The sequence below is a fragment of the Branchiostoma floridae genome, chromosome 19 (assembly GCF_000003815.2).
Source record: "Branchiostoma floridae strain S238N-H82 chromosome 19, Bfl_VNyyK, whole genome shotgun sequence".
Lineage (NCBI taxonomy): Eukaryota > Metazoa > Chordata > Leptocardii > Amphioxiformes > Branchiostomatidae > Branchiostoma > Branchiostoma floridae.
This window is the reverse complement of record NC_049997.1, coordinates 6538379-6556154: the sequence shown is the minus strand read 5'-3', so window position 1 is coordinate 6556154 and position 17776 is coordinate 6538379. Positions and strand designations below refer to the sequence as shown.

The 17776-nt window shown below is 44.1% G+C and overlaps 1 protein-coding gene across 1 annotated transcript; it reads left to right on the top strand.

The window, feature by feature from the left end:
- The first annotated feature begins 668 nt into the window (after nucleotides 1–668).
- Nucleotides 669–17242, top strand: LOC118407136 (polycystic kidney disease protein 1-like 2). The gene is made up of 25 exons (XM_035807557.1): nucleotides 669–924; nucleotides 1493–1759; nucleotides 2090–2218; nucleotides 2705–2797; nucleotides 3314–3372; nucleotides 3639–3725; nucleotides 4043–4114; nucleotides 4666–4803; nucleotides 5024–5114; nucleotides 5969–6126; nucleotides 6627–6869; nucleotides 7412–7898; nucleotides 8325–8473; nucleotides 8712–8936; nucleotides 9137–9373; nucleotides 9765–9925; nucleotides 10198–10376; nucleotides 10656–11146; nucleotides 11885–12017; nucleotides 12375–12616; nucleotides 12821–12995; nucleotides 13152–13829; nucleotides 14083–14335; nucleotides 14765–15042; nucleotides 16268–17242. Exons 1-25 carry the CDS (start codon nucleotides 669–671, stop codon nucleotides 16381–16383), a joined length of 5397 nt encoding a protein of 1798 aa, XP_035663450.1. The 3' UTR covers nucleotides 16384–17242.
- The last annotated feature ends 534 nt before the right edge of the window (nucleotides 17243–17776 follow it).

The window sequence follows — 17776 nt, the reverse complement described above, 5'->3', positions numbered from 1 at the left end:
TTGCGCTTTTCCAATGTTACCTGCTTCTAAATCTATTGAAATAGTTTTTTTCTAAATCAAGTTCGTAGGGCCTGATGTTACCATCATGGTGATGAAGAGCGGCCCATAGCGATAACTGTAGCAGCATCTCTTCTCCCTAAGTCAGAAACATCAAGCTTAAGAAAGCTTGACTTCACTGACTCAATAGGCGAAGCAGGGGTTACGAGGCTGCTCGGGAAATTCCCTACCCCATTTTGGCCGGAATGGTTTGATCCGCCACATCGCACCAGCGCACATGTGGCGGGTTCTTTTACGTGCCCGGGGTGTGGCTCTCCCCAAACACGGGACCTCCATTTAACGTCCTATCCGAGGGACGACTCATTTTCACTTGAGTAAAGTGAGGAAAGTCGTGTAAAGTGCCTTTCCCAAGGGCACAAGACCGGCAACACGGCAGGCGGATTCGAACCGGCGACCTCTCGGTCACGGGCCGAATACACTACCACTGTGCTACACTGTGTTAAACTGTAATATCCAACACAAAAATTGGACTCACCCAAATTTTCGACGGAACAGCACCAGTCTTTGTCAAGGAATGAACATTCCACTGCTGTCGTGACGTCACGTTATGCAGATAGAACACGTGACTCAGTAAATTTGTTTTTTCCACAGCCATGGAACCGCCAATCGACATGGCCATTTCTGACGTCACGGATAAAGGATTCAGGATCACGTGGTCTCAGTCCCCAGACCCTGACCTCTATGGATACCGTGTTGTGGTGTCAAGATTAGACCTGACAACAGCTGTCAATCAAACCACGAATCAGACATCACTTCTGGTGTTGGATCTGTCACCGGACTCGGATTACGTCGTCGGTGTGACGTCGATGTTCTTGTCGGCTGGATGGCGGTCACAGAGCGAGGCGGCGGTGATACACGCATCCACAGGTATGGAGAGCGTTGTTACAAGTGATCATAGACAACTAAAATCAAGACCTCAAATACATAAACCTTAAAACGCCTTTTTACTATAATGACTTTAGATGGCTAAATGTTGGGTCACACCCACAATCTGAGAGGAATAGATTTTGCTCTGAAAAGTTATTTGTATGGTACTACTTTAGACGATAAGAATGTACTGTGCACAATCAATCAATCAATCAATCAATATCCTTTATCTAAACTGGATAGCCTTGTCGCCTTAGCAGCTCTTACTAGAGGTCCAGTGTGTGTGTGTTGGGGGGGGGGTGTTGTCACGGGGTAATAAATAGATAAGTAAACACTTTACACTAAAAATTATAAGTACTTTACAATGATCATATTAAATCAAAGATCTACATCCTAATAACTTAAATTTCAAAATCGCCGTAGGTATTCCGGTCCGCAGATTAATAACAAAAAATCCGTGTCACTATCATACGTAACATACTACAAAAGATCAGAAAAATTAAGTTGATATCAAGTCCAAACTTTTTCTCAATTGAATTGACCACTAATTTTGATTGTACATTTTCAGAGATGAGCTCCTCTACTGATCTTCGGTTCGTCAAAGTGACCGAGTCCTCGCTGGGGTTCACCTGGGTGCCTCCTAATGCGACCGTGACCGGATACCGCGTCATGTACGGACAGGGGGAGGCCAAAGAACAACTCATCCCCTCCCCGGACCCGGGGAATAGATCAGCTTTGATCGAGGGACTTCTGCCAGGAGTAATGTACAAGGTGGAGATCATCACCATCGGAGGTTACCGAGAGAGTGCACCTCTAGTCGGGTATAACATGACTGGTGAGTACATGGCGTATTACTTTAATTTTTTCCCATTACTTTAATGTCACTGACGAAAGATAGTGGATGCTATCTGAAACTTCTGACCGTTTCCAAACTCATATCCAGTTGCTTGAGTAACTGCTTTGGGGCGTATCTTATTACCTGGATGTCTAACCTTCATTGGGGCACTTATACTAGTGTTTAGATCATTAAAAGATTTCCGTATCTGAAACACGTCGTGTATGTCTACCAAATATTTGCTTGCAGCCCCCATCATGATGCACTTTAAAGTAGACGGGTGAACGTAGCACTCTAAAGAGATTTATATTCATGTTTATTTTCTCACAGGGATGTTGCTAACTTCAGCTGCTCCACCCAACCAAACAAGTCTGATGACTTTCTTCTTCAGCCTACTAACGTCAACTATACCAGCAGATACAACGGAAACGACGCGGGTCCTTGGACCACTAGATCACGGTAACGTGAAGTTTTAGGGTGCGAATGTTTCAAAATCATAGAATTTAACCATATCATTCGTGCAGGTGCATTAACATTACTGTCCTATCGTTGCCAAGGAAAATTTACATTTGTACACGTCGCGACAGAGACAAATATCCGCTGGCAAAATGACAGATACGGGTGTTAACATATTAACACTAGTCATATCTGTCAAGACTCACTTGATTCGTGCTCTCATATATTAGGAGAAACACACACGCACACACACACACACACTCACACATATTATATATACATATATATATATATATATATGTGTGTGTGTGTGTATATATATATATATACCATATGCAAACGTATGCACTTCAGTGACACATTTACAAGCAATTCAACAATATTCACGTGAGAGACATAAGTTTCGATGAACACATCGTGTCAAGCATATCATTTATAATTTTGTGATGAAAAATGGGTGCATTTGACTGATGAATCATTCTTGCTCAGTGGAAGACCCATTAGATGAAGACCAGTATCCGGACTACGACTTCTTCGACCCAATAAAAACTGCTGCACCTGAAGGAAGCACGCATCCGGAGGGTAAGGGTTTCTAGAACATATAAAGACATTCTCACCTTATCTATCCTCCACCCCTTTTAATTTTCTAATTCAACGTTTTACTGAGAGCCATGTCTGTCATTACATCATGCATCTTTCCCGTTTCCTATTCCTCTTTCTTCCTCCCTGGATGGTTCCTTGCATGATAGTTTTGGTAGATGACCTTTCCATTTCAATTCTCTGTACATGTGCTTCGTATGGACAGATTGTTTTCTTGACTATATTTACACGTGTGTTATAGCATTTCAGGTCCGGTCACTGAATATTCCCTAGAATATTCCGGAAGTATCTAATCTTTTCAACCCAAAGCATCCTGCCTACTTGCCTACTAGTAAGTGCCTAGGCCAGGGACTGGCCCCTTGATCAAAGCACCGCATCTCTTGTCCCAAAGCATCGCTATACGTAAAATCGCCGCAATTAGTAAGAGTAACAATTAAGTAAAGTTCAGCTTTGGTTGCGCATTGTATGTGACAGGATTCTTTTGTCTTTGCTATACAGAAACCAAGCCAACCAGCACGACATCGCCAGAAGGTAGCAGGACAACGCCAGAAGAACAGGTTTGCGCTACACAATCTGGTGTTAGCGTTATCTACAGACTTATTCGAATATTTTTGTAAAGAAAAACTTCTCTGAATATTGATACATGGGTCGTTACAAGATGGGTAGCGGATATTACAGATTCATCGTCAATAAATTATGGTGTCGAGTGTGTTTCTTGGTTGGTGTCAATCTAAAAAAAGCAAAAATAATGTCATTATTACGAGTGGGATGAAATTGATGAAAAATTGTGAAAAGTTTGCTGATGTTCTTTCCCGATTATTAGGCACCACTAAATATCCATAGCCTGAACAGCATTTACGGTGACGTCATCTCCTCCAATCCGCAGGACGTGATTCAGATGCTGGCTCAGGTTAGTAGCATCATGTACTTACGTCATACATATTCGCCGCAAACACAACCGGCCATTGTGTAAGCCAGTACTAAGTTCAAGTAAATGTAAAGATCCTCAATTTGCACGTACGGTTCCCTTGGAAAATCAATTTTTTTAACTGAAGGGACTACCCAACAAGATTGATTAAAAATGTCCTTTTCTTGTAAGTGGACAATAGGTAGCTAGGATGCTATAAGCATTTACACTATATACGTATACATGCCTTCTTGGTTGAGAATATTTGATATTAAGAGACTATTTCATGTATGTATAGTGAAATTATTTTTTCAAATTAGAATAACGCCGATGACGATGGAGGTGTTGATGAGTCGGAGAAGCCTACATCATCTGCCGAGGAAAAGTCACAGGTAAGCGATGTTTGGGTACTTAATGCGGAAATGTTCGCGGTGGTTGTATGTTCGCGGTTTTCGCGGTGGCCTCTTCACCTCGAATTTAGAATTACCGCGAATATTTTCCATGGCATTAAGAGACTACAGTGCATTAGTGCAAGAACTTAAAACCACCGCGAAAAGTCCTCTATTCCCGCTACCGCGAAATTAAATTCCTGCGAACTTAAATGTCAGTACAGTATCTTGAAACCTTCCATTGTTGGATTGAACTCTTTGTCGATGCTCAAAGGTTAGACATCCATAAATTATGATAAGATAAAAGTTACCCAAACATTACGATAGATTTTGTTAACGGTCAGACGTTTCAGGTAGAATCCTCTACCTTTCGCCAGTGACACAAACGAAAGGCAGAGGTAGAAGAACACGTAAGCGCTTACAGAATATATCCAGTTGCTATAGTAGCGTTTCTGCTGTGAGTATACTAGATTCTTTATTATAAACCGTAGGAGTGAACTGTTGAGTTTGCACTGACTATGAATCATTCATATTCTTGTGATTCGTTGTTGTAGACATGCAGTAAGGCACTTGAAAGATTGAGATCTGAAACGGGTAGGACCCAGGCATCGGACAATCTGCAAATCATCTCCGAATTAACATCACACGTTATTACCTCATGCACCAACATTCCACAAGGCCACGACTTAAGGGTAAAAACATGCTTTCCACACATTTTATCTTGATTATTTCCGTCTCTAGCAGAAGTTACATTTGACTCGTTTATTTCATATAAGAAAGTAATTTGCTACATTGAATCATTTCGTTAATTGTGCAAGCCTGTATAGGGGCAAACAGAAACATTACATGCAATAAGTTGCAGCTTTTTAACTTAACTAAGTTAAACGGTTATGTCTTTATGACTTGCAACAGAACACTGCGCTAGATATTCTGAAGTCCATTACCAGCAAACTGGGCAAGCTGGACATGTCTGACCCGTTGACCGTCGAGTCTGTGGGAGGATGTAAGTACATCATTTTTACCTACGTCATTTCTGCGGGGGGATTCTCTTCATTGTCCAGTCTAGAGCTAGTTCAATTATTTTCTTTCGTTAGAATTATTCGCCAGCGTACTTTGCACCGATCACGACCGATGTAAAGCCAGGTTCACACGTGCGTATAATTAGAGTCCGTATGAGGCCCGTATGGAAGTCTTAACCACTTCCAGGCTCCACAGGCCGCTAGAAAAATATTAGAAATTGGACAAATATAGACAAATAACATGCAAGAGGAGACCAGCTAACTCCGCTGGCTTATCATCTGACTACATTTGTCCAATTTCTATTTTTTCAGCGTCCTTTGGAGCCTGGTAGAGGCTAAGGCTTCCATACGGACCTCATGCGGACTAGAATGTTTACGCTCTTGTCAACCCACCTTAGGTGACTTATCTAATGGTCTGTCTACTTCATGTTGGTACCGTTGGTACCTTGTCATGTTTCTGACTTGCATGGCAGTTTTCCCGGTTCTTTTAAAGCTCCTGTGGAGTCCGTCGGTGCACAGTAGTGTTTATGATTTAGATAAAAGCTTTCTTGATTCATTTGACAGCTCCGGTAGAGACCTTTGGTCCATAGTTACTGTAATGTTTAGGAATTAGATACCAGCTTTCCCGGTTCCTTTGACAGCTCTGGCGGGGTTCGTTTGTACATAGTAATGTTTATAACTTGTGCAAAGCCTTTCTTGGATCTTTTGGCAGCTCTGATGGAGTCCGTTGGTGCATAGTAAGGTTTATAACTGTCTTCCCAATTCCTTTGACAGCTCTGGCGGGGTACATAGAAATGTTTATGCCTTGTGAAAAACCTTTCCTTGGTTCATTTGGCAGCTCTGGTGGAGTCCGTCGCTAACCTGCTTAACGCACCAGAGGAAGCTGCCGAAGAGAATGCCGGGAATCCCAAGTTCGATCCAGTACAGGACGATCATATCTCCCCAGAGGAGCGAGCTGAAAAGGCAAAAGAAGAGGAAGAAGAACAGCGAGCTGAGGTTAAAATAAGCCTTTGGTGTTTATTCTATGTTTTACTTCGTCCCCTTCAGCCCGTGCCATTTATTTCCCGTTAGTTTATTTATGTAAATTAGTAAGACTTCAATATTTATTCTAATCTCCTGTTCATCAAATCGTTCATTTGATCACATCTAAAGAAGCTCATTGTAAGCGCATGTCGTCGTGACATTCAAACATTCCCACATTCACGGACGAGCGGAAAAAATAAAATCAGAGAACCAAAAAATTGAAGAAAAAAAAAATCGGGCTTTTCGTCCTCGTCTGCCTCCAAAAAAGACGTCAACCCCAACCTGACTGGATATAGCCAACATTAATATTTGATTAGTCTCTTTACAAAATGTTTGTCGCTGTCCGTTGTCACATGTATGCCCCTTATGTTTCTACTTTATACTTACAGTTAGCCTCCGGGAACGAAGTGCAAATACACTATTTCAGGTATCAATGGCTAATGACTATGACTTGACATTTCTATCAATTTTAGAGACAAGTCGTTGTCCAGAAAAGCCGCCAGGTCCTGGATAGTCTGTTCAACGCCATCACCGACCCCATGCGGCCTGGAGACGCGCCGGTGACCATCAGCAGGGCCGGCGTTACGATGCGAGCACAGAAGATTTTCGGCTCCAAGTCTGGGAATCAGGTGATGCAGACGGAGGTTGGGGCATTCCAGTTGCCATCCCAAACGGCACTTTTCCCGGAACACCCGCCTCACAACGTCACTGTGATGGTACGCATTCATCCTCCATGTCAAGATGTTGAAGATGAATAATTTTCTAATAACATGTCCCACCTGTACTGTAGATAGACAAAAATTAATGAATATGATCACATGCCGTTAATCTCTGCAAAGTGGCTAGGCAGTAAGGAAGAAGAAGATATGTAAATCTAGTACACCCTTGCCAAAGGCAAACACATGTATTTTCAATCTACTTTTGTCATGTCCCGACTCCATATCTACGTATTTAGGCCAATACATTATGTAACGCTCTAAAAAAGAGATAACGTATTGCAACAGACTGAAACGTTTGATTTGTATATCACCGTATGTCAATACGCAATTTACGCCCATATTCCCGTTAGTGATAGACCTAAGACGAGACGAGTATCATAATATAGATTGATTCATCATTGTTGCATCACATTACACCATGCAGAAATGTCGTACAATAAAGTTCATTCATTCAATAATCTTTCTACTCTCCCACTTTGGCTTTTCGCTACAGAACCACCATTATTCTTAGCTAAACAATTGTTTTCTTTATCTTTCAGTTCATAGAGTACCAACAGAACCCATTCCCCAGAGGTCGCGGGTACTACCAGGCACGCTCCTCCGTCATAGAGCTTACGCTTCGCCGGAAAAACTACAAACCGTTGGTCTTCAGCAACCTCACTGAAGACTTCAAAATAACAATTCCAGGCAAGTCCGGAAACAAGCCAACGGCAAAAAACATCACCTTCCCTGTCTCTGGAAACGAAACTTCAAGCTACCATTTACTAAACCTCAACAACACCGCAGAAGGATGGCTGGTCAGAATCACCCCGCTGAACACAAGCGTGGTGTACGGCGTGTCAGGTAGGTACGGCGGCCGCCCTGATGATCAAAACTACGACGTGTCCATGGAGACGTACGTTCTACCCGAGGAGTGTTCCTTGATGGAAACTCTAAGTGGTGACGACACGGACAGGACAGAGGCCAAACTGTTCATCAAAGGAAAGGCAGATCCGGTGGATTATCACGTCAAAGTCCAAGTTCTTGGTGAGCTTTTCTGTTTTGACATCATTCTTAAGACGTGAAGCAACTCTAGTCTATAATACAGTTTACTACAACTGTTTCACAGTCTGAAGGTTAATTAATGCCTTTTTAGTGATGACACTTTTGCGTTCTTCTCGACAATTGGTCGTTGGAACACGATAGCCAGAAGTTTACGCAATCTCTCGCTGGCTGGGGTTAATGACCCCCTCCTAGGTCTAGTTGCAACTGTAAGGCTGGCCGCCAGGAGCGCGATTTTAGTCAGGCTAGAAAAACGATATTAAAATCAAACACATTAGATTTCAATTTAGTCCTCAATGTTTAACAAAGTCTCTTCACGAGAATATTTCGTCGCTTGTGAATTTTCAAAACAGTAATTCACAAATATTTTGACAGTAGATTTGGGTGATATACATTTTGTATTCTTTTCAGGACCGGCGACCAAATGCGACATCAGTGACAGACCCGAAGAAAGGAATGTACACACCAAGGACTTGTACGCCTACGAGATCCAGTGGGCCCGTCTGAGCTGCGTTTTCTGGAGCGAGACCCAGAGAGCCTGGAAACCAGACGGCTGCACGGTGGGTACAGACGGTCGTTATATTCGGTATATACCTATATCCGGTATGGATATCGTTATACACGTATATCCGGTATGTAGCTGTTTGTCAACATTTCCTTAGCAAACTGGTGTTGTGAGGGCTGAATTATTATGATGGTTTTGGATGTCTTATCCGACATAAAGTTGATTACCTGTGACGTATGTGGCTGTATATGACCCATCATTCTGAAGATGCAAAATTTCTGCCTAACCTTTAGATCGATGATAAATCCACCATTGCCAGCACCATCTGTCACTGCAACCATCTGACGGCCTTTGGAAGTGACTTCGCCACACCGCCGGACACGGTCAACTTCGGGGCATTAATGCTTAGTGACCTACGTGACAACGGCGCAGTTTTGACAACCATCTTCGTGGTGTTCTGCCTCTTTTTGCTCACGTTGGTCATAACAAAGATCTTTGACCTAAGAAGAAAAAAGAAGGTACGCAGGCATTGTTGACAATGTTACCATGGTGTCGTCTATTAGATATTTATGCATGTAGTTATTTCATTTCGTTTATTTATTTTACCAGTGTAAAAATCACACACAGACCACGGTCTGGACACATACATAACTGGGACATACACAGATTAACTTAGGTATACATTCTAAATGTTCAGTTTCTAAACGTATCACTACAGAAAAACCCTTCAATCAAACTGGACGACCTGCAGAGCGATTTTCGGTACCGTCTCCATCTTTGGACAGGCACCGCTAAGCACGCTGGGACCGAGTCCAACGTTGCCTTTAATCTGTGCGGAGATGTAGCAACCTCCGGTGTGAGAGTGGTCAACATCACAGAGAAGGTGGGCATCAAATTATTTGCGTCACATAGGTCGTGCGATTGTCGTACGATAGCTAACTTCGGCCACTTTGGAGTATAAAAAATGTACATCTCCTGCCAAGCTCAGGGGTCTGTGTGGCGCAACGGCTAGAGCGTTGGAATCGGAACCAGTAGGTCCCGAGTTCGATACTCGATGCCCCTGCCCCATGACGGTGGAGTGACGCCCACCGAGCCTCACGGCTAATGGAGGCAAAGACACCGACGGATTTGGTACGCCAATGTGTCAACATCTCCACATTTACCACTAAGACACGTGAATTTGTTTTGGTACACAAAATGCTATTTTGGAACCATGTCGGTGGTTGGTTCTGTCACGGCCTGCTTGAAAATCCTACAATGATCGCACGACCTATGTGACCGCGCCCTGAACACGTTCTTACGTTCAACGGCAGGTACTAACAGGTTCTATTTTTGCTGCTGTTTAGGTTTTTACCCCAGGCAGCCAGGTGACGCTGACCTTCAGCACAGCAGAACAGCTGGGCAACGTGGAGCTGCTGCAGCTCATGCACGACAACAGTGGGGAGGGGAGCCGTGCATCGTGGCACGTGGACAGAGCAGCAGTGCAGGATCTCACCACCCATAAAATGTGAGTTCTGACATTGCCGTGGCTGAAAGATGAAGATACAAAATAAAAGACGCATTGTCAATATTGTTGTAATGAAGATTAATCAGATTTTGAACAGGGCTCTTGTGATATCTTGAAGAGAGACTATCTTACGGTTGTCCGATATGGATATACAATCCGGTTTACACATCAATTAATAATTATCACCGGTAATTATCAAAATGTAAGGTATACCACCGATCTCTGAACCTTCAAGCTAACAAAGGGATTGTCTTGTAATTTTGGAACTTCAGGTCCTATTTCTTCTGTGGCGAGTGGCTGGCGGCCGACCGTGGAGATGGCCAAATCGCGAAGACCTTTCCTGTTGCCACTGAGCAGGACCTGCGATCCTTCGGGTTCCTGTTCCCGGCAAGTCTGCGGAGTAATATGGCAGAGGAACACCTCTTCTTGTCCGTCGCTGTTATGCCTGAAGGTAAGATTTGCCAGACTTGTATTTTTTTCACTGAGTTTACTCAGTGCAAGGCCATTGACCACTTTTGGGACCGAACTACGATCATGTCAGCAGCATCTCTTCTCCAAAAGTCAGAGACATCACGCTTAGGCAAATAGTAACTGACTCAAGAGGCGAAGCAGGGGCTACGAAGTCTGTTCGAGAAACTCCGTACCCCATTCTCTACCCCTACCATCATACCAAAATATTTACCGTTTCAGAAATAGATATATTCGGTTCACATGTCCAATTCTTCTGCAGAAAGTACGTTTACCCGGAGCGAGAGGATCGGCTGCTGCCTGAGTTTCCTCACCTTGTCCATGGTGTCCAGCGCCATGTGGCTGAACGATGAAGCGGAGACCCAGATTGTGCAGGCCGTCAGCTTTGGCCCGTTCTCTTTCACCCTGAACACAGTCTACACGGGATTCATGACTGGCATCATCTGCCTCCCCGCCATCATAGTCATAGTCCTGCTGTTCCAGTTCAGCCGACCCAGCAACAAGGGCGACCGGCGGGTCAGAGACGTGGAGACGGGCGACCCAGCTGAGGCACCCGCGCAGCAGAAACCAGCCAAGGGCCTGCCGCACTGGTGTAAGTACGTGGCCTGGGTGCTGGTGGTGCTGTCTGTTGTGGGGTCAGCTATCTTCATCGTGTTGTACAGTCTGGAGTGGGGCAAGGAAAAGTCCGAGTGGTGGCTGTCTTCGTTCTTCATATCCTTCCTGGCGGACATGATCCTCCTGCAACCAGCAAAGGTGACGACAAAACTTAGTTTACTCTGATGATTTAGAAAACAGAATGCCTCAAACCGTATCTGCATCTGTATCTATGTAGCCGGTATAACCGCCCTTCGGCGTAACACACCAGCTTCGCAGGTACACGGCACGGCAGCAGCTGGTTATATTACTATGTGGCACCGTCACACCTGGCTTTTGCACATTTATCTGCAACCGCTCTTTAAAACTATCCAACGAAGATTCCCCTACTGTAGTTCGTGATGACAAATTCCATTCTATGCGGCCTATATATATGATGTTCTGGTTCTGGGAAAATACAAATTTTTGAACACATCAACACCGTAGCATCTTTATTGTGATTCTATGGGCTACGGTTGGCGAATGTTGCATCTTCGTCTGTGAATCCCTTAAAGCATTGCGGTCTTTATTTCGATCAAATAATTGTAATTTCGACAAACAATTTATGTCTTGTCACTTCCTCGTTGTCAACACCAATGCGCAATGTATTCTTGCCTTTACTTTTATTATAATGTTATTTCAACCCGCTACTAAGTTTCACCGGTCTTCCACACGTTAGAGCTAATTTTATCTGACGTTCTACTATAGAGAAAACAAGATCTTATTCTGATTTTTTGGTCTCTCCGAAAGGATCTGTATATACTAACATGATTCATCGTAAAGGGTTTTACAAACCTGACAAGACGCCGATATATTCATAATTCAAGATTGCTCAAATCTTAACTTTTAACGTTACAGGTGGTGCTTCTCGCAATCATCTTTTCATCCATTTTCAAAAGCCATACCGCGAAGAAGATGTTTGAAAACGAGGGGGACACCGTTTCCATAGGGGACAGCACTGTGACGTCACAAAAGCGAGAAGGTTTTGATGGTAAGTGATACTAGTATACTGTGATGATAATATGATGTAACAGTGACATCCATCCGGTACGATCATAATTTGTTGGATTTGAATTTGTCACAAGACCATGTGTAAGGTCCATCGTCCAGGTTACAATTAACGCATCGTCCATGAAGGTTAGACATCCAGGTAATAAGATACGCCCAAAGCAAATGGATATGATTTTGGAAACGGTCAGACGTTTCAAACAACATCTGTTGCTTTTATCTGTTGTTTTTTGTCAGTAGAAGCATCGTCAGCAAAAGGCGACCGATTGACCCAATACGTGTCATGTTTCACTTAATATATAGTCTTCGGCTAAAAATTCTATTATATCTTTTTACAAAGGTGGTCGATTTCGCATCAAGAAGAAAATGGAAAGGCTTTCTCAGATGTCCCTTGCGAACGTTAAGGAAGCGCGACGGAAGCGAGACAGAGACAGGAAAATCGGAGACGTCCTTTGGGTCATCGTGCGGTTTTCTGCGTTCCTCCTGCTCATCATAACGATCACAAACGCACACCAAAACACGACTCCGGCCTTCCATCAGACACAGAGTGCAGCTAATAGCTTTGTGTCCCATACTGACGCTGTAAGCAGACCACGGTATTCTTACGAGAGAAGTTGTGAAGTTGTAGAGGGTGACGTTATGGTCAGAAAAAAAAGACTAAACTGTACAGAATTTTAAACTAGACTAATGGAAAAGAATCTAAATGTTATGTATTTCTATATAACATCGTAGTACTATTGTTAATCACTGCATCTCATATTTTCTTCTCTCTTTATTCTACCTAAGGTGACAGACCCTCTTACCTTCTGGGCTTGGCTGGAGGAAGTCGCTCTGCAGAGCTTCTACCCGGAGACTTCCTACAATGACGACAAGCCCCGCTGGTGGGAGCAGGGCTTCACAGCTGACATGCAGTCAGTCCTGGTCTCCCCACCTAGCCTGATCCAATCCCGAGTAAAGCAAGGTGGGTTAAACACTTCACGGAAGACATCGTTACCGAATATTTACTTACTTTTTATCTTAAAATATTCTAAAAATACTAATGCGAAAATAGAGGAATTAACAGGAAGATACATGAATTATATTTACGTTTTTTTTTTACTTTCTACTGTCATCCCAGGGCTGTGCACGGTTCCTGCAGCAATGCGGAACTTTTCTGATAAATGTTCAGTAGCGTATGATGAAAAGACGAAGGAGACCGGAGCGTTTGAGAGGGGATGGAAAAGGGTCACAAATATGTCGGAGGTAGCATCAGAAGCCCCTGGATGGAGCCACCGCCTCAGCGGTTACGCCATCAAACCAGTCTTTGGTTTGAAATCGCACTACTGGGGAGACGGCTTCAGTCTGCAGCTAGGAAAATCAGCAGACGAGATGCGCAGCATCCTAGCAGAGCTAAATTCCAACGGCTGGATCGACGGGCAGACTAGGGCCGTCATTTTGGAAGTGCTGCTCTACAACGGAAACCTGGATCTGTTCACATCGCTGACGGTGATGTTTGAATTCAGCGAGGTATCTGGAGTGTTTTCCCATCGTCACCTGCACACCTTCCGACTTCGTCAGCAGCCTGGTACAATCGGATACATCTACGTCTTGCTGGAAATCATTTACGTCACCATTCTCCTCTACTCGCTGTGGAAAGAGGCGAAAACTGCGCGCGCAGCTGGCTGGGCCTACCTGAAGGAGCCATGGAATGTTGTCGAAATCGTCAACTTCATCTTGGCCTTTACAGTCATTGCCTTGTACGGATCTAATAGAGGCTACAGTTCCATGGCTCTGGCGGCTGTGCATCAAGGGAAAGGTGTGCCACTAATCTCCAGGCAGATTTACCAGTGGCATAAGATAGTATCAAAGCTGGCGAAGGAGTACAGCTGGCCAAAGGGAGTCATATCTTATGCTACCGCAGGATCTGCTTGGAGATTACCTAATAGTATCCACTTCACATTCTACTTAGCCCATCCTACGCTAATGTTGTTGAATTTTGTTAAATCATCAGTGATATATTTTTGTGTGATACAGTTCTAATAATGCACTGTTCTTTTGATTTTGTCCAGATCAACTCCAATACATCAAATCGCTTGTGGACATAAACCTGATGTATGGATGGTTCTTGTCTTTCCTCGTCTTTCTCAACATCATGAAGATGCTGAGGCTGTTGAGGTTCGACCCGTTCCTCGCCAAGCTGATGTCCGTGTTCCGGGGAATGGCGGTGGAGTTCTCTGCCTTCATCCTCTACTTCTTCCTCTTCTTCTCAGGATTTGGCATGAGCGGTTTTCTCATGTTTGGTACCACCGTAACGGCCTACAGGTTGGTAATTTGTAATGACCAGAAATGACAAGGGTGGCAGCTTGGCTTTGACTTCATTTTGGATTTAAAGATTCTGGGTTCAAAGTCTGGGCAAGATCCTGGTCTGGTTGGAAACGACCTTTCTGATGGGAAAAAGTTAAGCTGGAGGTTCCGGGTTCGAAGAGAGCAATACCTTGGGCAGAAACCCACCGCACCTTTGTATTACGCACTTGAGTCCAGATATATTTCTTGGATTCTTTGATTACAAAGAGCTGTTGGAAGAAAACCCCATCCTCGGTCCCACCTATCAGTCTGGTCTTTCGCAGCTTGTACCAGCTGTAACTGTACAAAACTGATGTATTATGCAATACGGAAATCTACCGGTCATGAAAAGAAACATGCAAACAACATGATAAAACGTTTTGACAAAGAAACGATTTCTCCTTTCAGGGCCATCAGCTTGTCCTACTCAACATTGTTCCAGATGTCTCTTGGACTGTTTGATTATAGAGAGCTGTTTGATGAAAACCCCTTCCTCGGCCCAATCTTCTTTTTAACATTCATGTGCCTCGTCTACCTGGTGCTGATGAACATCGCTGTGGCGATCATCAACAGCGCACTCCCCGATGTGCGGAACCACGACATGTCTGAAGAGGACCGGTACTTCCTCCAAGGGTTATGGGAGCGATTTACGTCTTTGTTCGGGCTTCATCAAGCGCAACTAACAGGTAATGCCGCACCACAAATCTTAATTGCGTTAGTAAGTAGCACTGACAAGCGCTACCACATAGATCCTTTTTTGCTGACCGTTTGATTTTCATTAGTCTACAAGTAGAAGTTGGTGGGGAAGATTGGCTTCACTTTTTCTTCCACTGACACCATCGGAGAGAAAACGGCGCTGTTGCCTTACATTGTACCGTGTACAAATGTCGTGCAATAAAGTTCAAGTTCAAGTAGGATAAGGAGGTAACAGTCTTCCCATCAACGTCTGCTTAGAGAGCAAATGTTTATCTTTGTTGTGTTTAACTCCAAATTGATGGATGTACTTGAATCTGCACAGGGGAGAACTCCGTTGACAGGCTCCACGATAGCCTTATTGAGGTTGAGATTAAGGTTGAGAGGCTGTGGCTGAAGAGACAGTCCCTTTTCAACTGCAGGCGAGTAAGAGTTCCTGTCAGAAGCATGGAGTGGATCTTCCCTGTTGTCTTCCTTTACTTTTACCTTTTCTGCCCGCTACTGTCTTGCAGCGTCCCGGGAGAGATTTGACCGTCTTCTTGTGTCGAGACGGGTGGCCCGTTGGACTGACACGCCATGTTCCCGAAGGCCTATGGGGATAACCATGTTTGAACCTTATGCCTCAGCTCATCCTAAGCGTCCTGAAACTTTAATTTTCCGGTGTTTCAAAATCTTAAGTTCATTGCTAAGGCCACACTGACTTAATTTTATGGATGACACCCTCTGGAGACCCCAAATAATGCGCGTTGGTGAAAACAAAATACAGCAAACAAAAACGCTGTCAAACCACAGGACTAAACATCAAGCCAATCTTTCCTAGGGTTGGTTTGCCATTTATGTTTAAAGAGGGGCCCGAGGGCACTGTGGCCCCATGTCCTAGCCATGTGCTCCTTACCCTGAAGACCTGATCATCTAGCAAGAATACAAGTCTGTTTCTATCAGGGATGCTATGGTGACAAGTGGCCACATCTTTTTTTCAGAACAGTCGAGAATGAATGCGCGTGTGGATGTCATCCATAAAATTAAGGTAGTTTGGCCTCATTGACATCAGCATGCACGGTTACAAGCAATGGTGACCGTGAATGACCGCATTGGGATTTTTGCAGCCAATCCATCCGTTTCCAGGCACTGCATGCTGAAAAGATTTTTAATTCTAAAACGTATCTACAGACTCAAACATCTTCAATGTGTTTTTGTTGGTATCCTATCTCAATACAGGATGGAGGAGTCTGAACTTCCTACAGAACCAGATTTTGTCCCACCGATCAGGAATGTCTCCAAGGATGGAAGTGAGGAACTTCGCGCTCCTAGAGGAGACTTACCAGACATTGTGATCCACCCCGCCTCCCAGGCCACTCTCACAGCTACAGACATCACAGGGGGGCATCTTGGAGATGGAGAACCAGCGCCAAGTAAAGAGTGTGTCGAAAGTCAACATTTGGAGGACAATATGGTTCTGACAGTAGGCAAGATGCTGACGTACAACCACATCCAAGCTGCGCAGCGCCTGCTCCACCGCCAGTACCCTACACTCCAAGGGCTGGAAGACCCCACCATCGGACTCTATGACGTGGGGTTTGCCAAGCTGACCGGGAAGGGGCTACAGATCCACCACAGCGGTAGTGGTAGCATGCACTGGGTGCTGTCGTCTTACACAGACGGACAAGTGTGTCTGTTTGACAGCCTTGGTGTCGCCATGAGCAAGTCTCTGCAGATCCAGCTTTGCCAGTCCTACGCCGCGTTTGTTGACCAGGAAACAAATGTCCTGGCCGTCTTGGTACCGGAGGTACAGCGCCAATGGGATGAGAACGATAGTGGGCTGTTCGCCATCGCCTGGGCAGTGGACATCGCAGAGGGGCAAGACGTGAGCAGGGTTGTGTATGACGACATGAAGATGAGGAGCCATTTGGAGATGTGCTTCAAACAAGGGAAACTCACGCCGTTTCCGCGTCTGACCAGCCGCAGATGGAGGGTCGGTCCAACCAAGGCACACCAAATCTCACTGGTCTGCCACTGCCAACACGTTGGGCGTCTGGGAAGGATGGAGAGGTGCAAGGTATGCCGGAGGATCTTCCACGTGAGCTGCCTGTCAGTCAGCCCTCCTGATAAGGGTTGCAGTGCTTACACATGGGCATGTGGCGACTGCTCTGTGTAAAGCAATAGAAATTGTATTTATTAAGATTTTAAGTCAATGGCAACTAACTGTTTATCCCCAGACAGTTACAAAACCAGATTTTCCTAGTTTTGTGTGTTGTGTTGTCGACTTAGTTTTGAATTTACTTTTAGTGAATATACTGGTTAAGTAGCTCTGCAATGTACATACAATTTCTGTACATTTTATATATAGTAGAATGCAATATTCATATGCTCTGTTGCTATAAATAATGGTGTGTTACAGTATACATGCACTTGTATTGTGAGTTTTGAAACTCTGTTTCAAAACATAATGAATTTGTAACCTCCTGAAATGCTTACACATGGGCATGTGGTGACATACTACTATGGTTAACCTGGTTTGTTTGAAGTTTTTTGTCAATGTTGTGTGTAACAATGTGTGATTTGGGTTTCCAGTCTTATTTCAGTAAGTACTAGTTAAATGGCTTTCAAGGAGATGTACTTTGTTGTCTGTACATTTCATCGATAAAGGATATCTTATAATAATATATACTATGTCATTACGTTGTGTCATGTGTGCTACAATATACTTGTATTATGTGTTTAAAACAT

Excerpts from the sequence above, each read along its gene's own strand:
- LOC118407136 (XM_035807557.1), top strand. The coding sequence starts at position 669 with ATGGCCATTTCTGACGTCACGGATAAAGGATTCAGGATCACGTGGTCT. Across the intron at positions 8,937-9,136 it reads ACCTAAGAAGAAAAAAGAAG|AAAAACCCTTCAATCAAACT; the intron begins GTACGCAGGCAT and ends GTATCACTACAG. Across the intron at positions 11,147-11,884 it reads TCCTCCTGCAACCAGCAAAG|GTGGTGCTTCTCGCAATCAT; the intron begins GTGACGACAAAA and ends TTAACGTTACAG.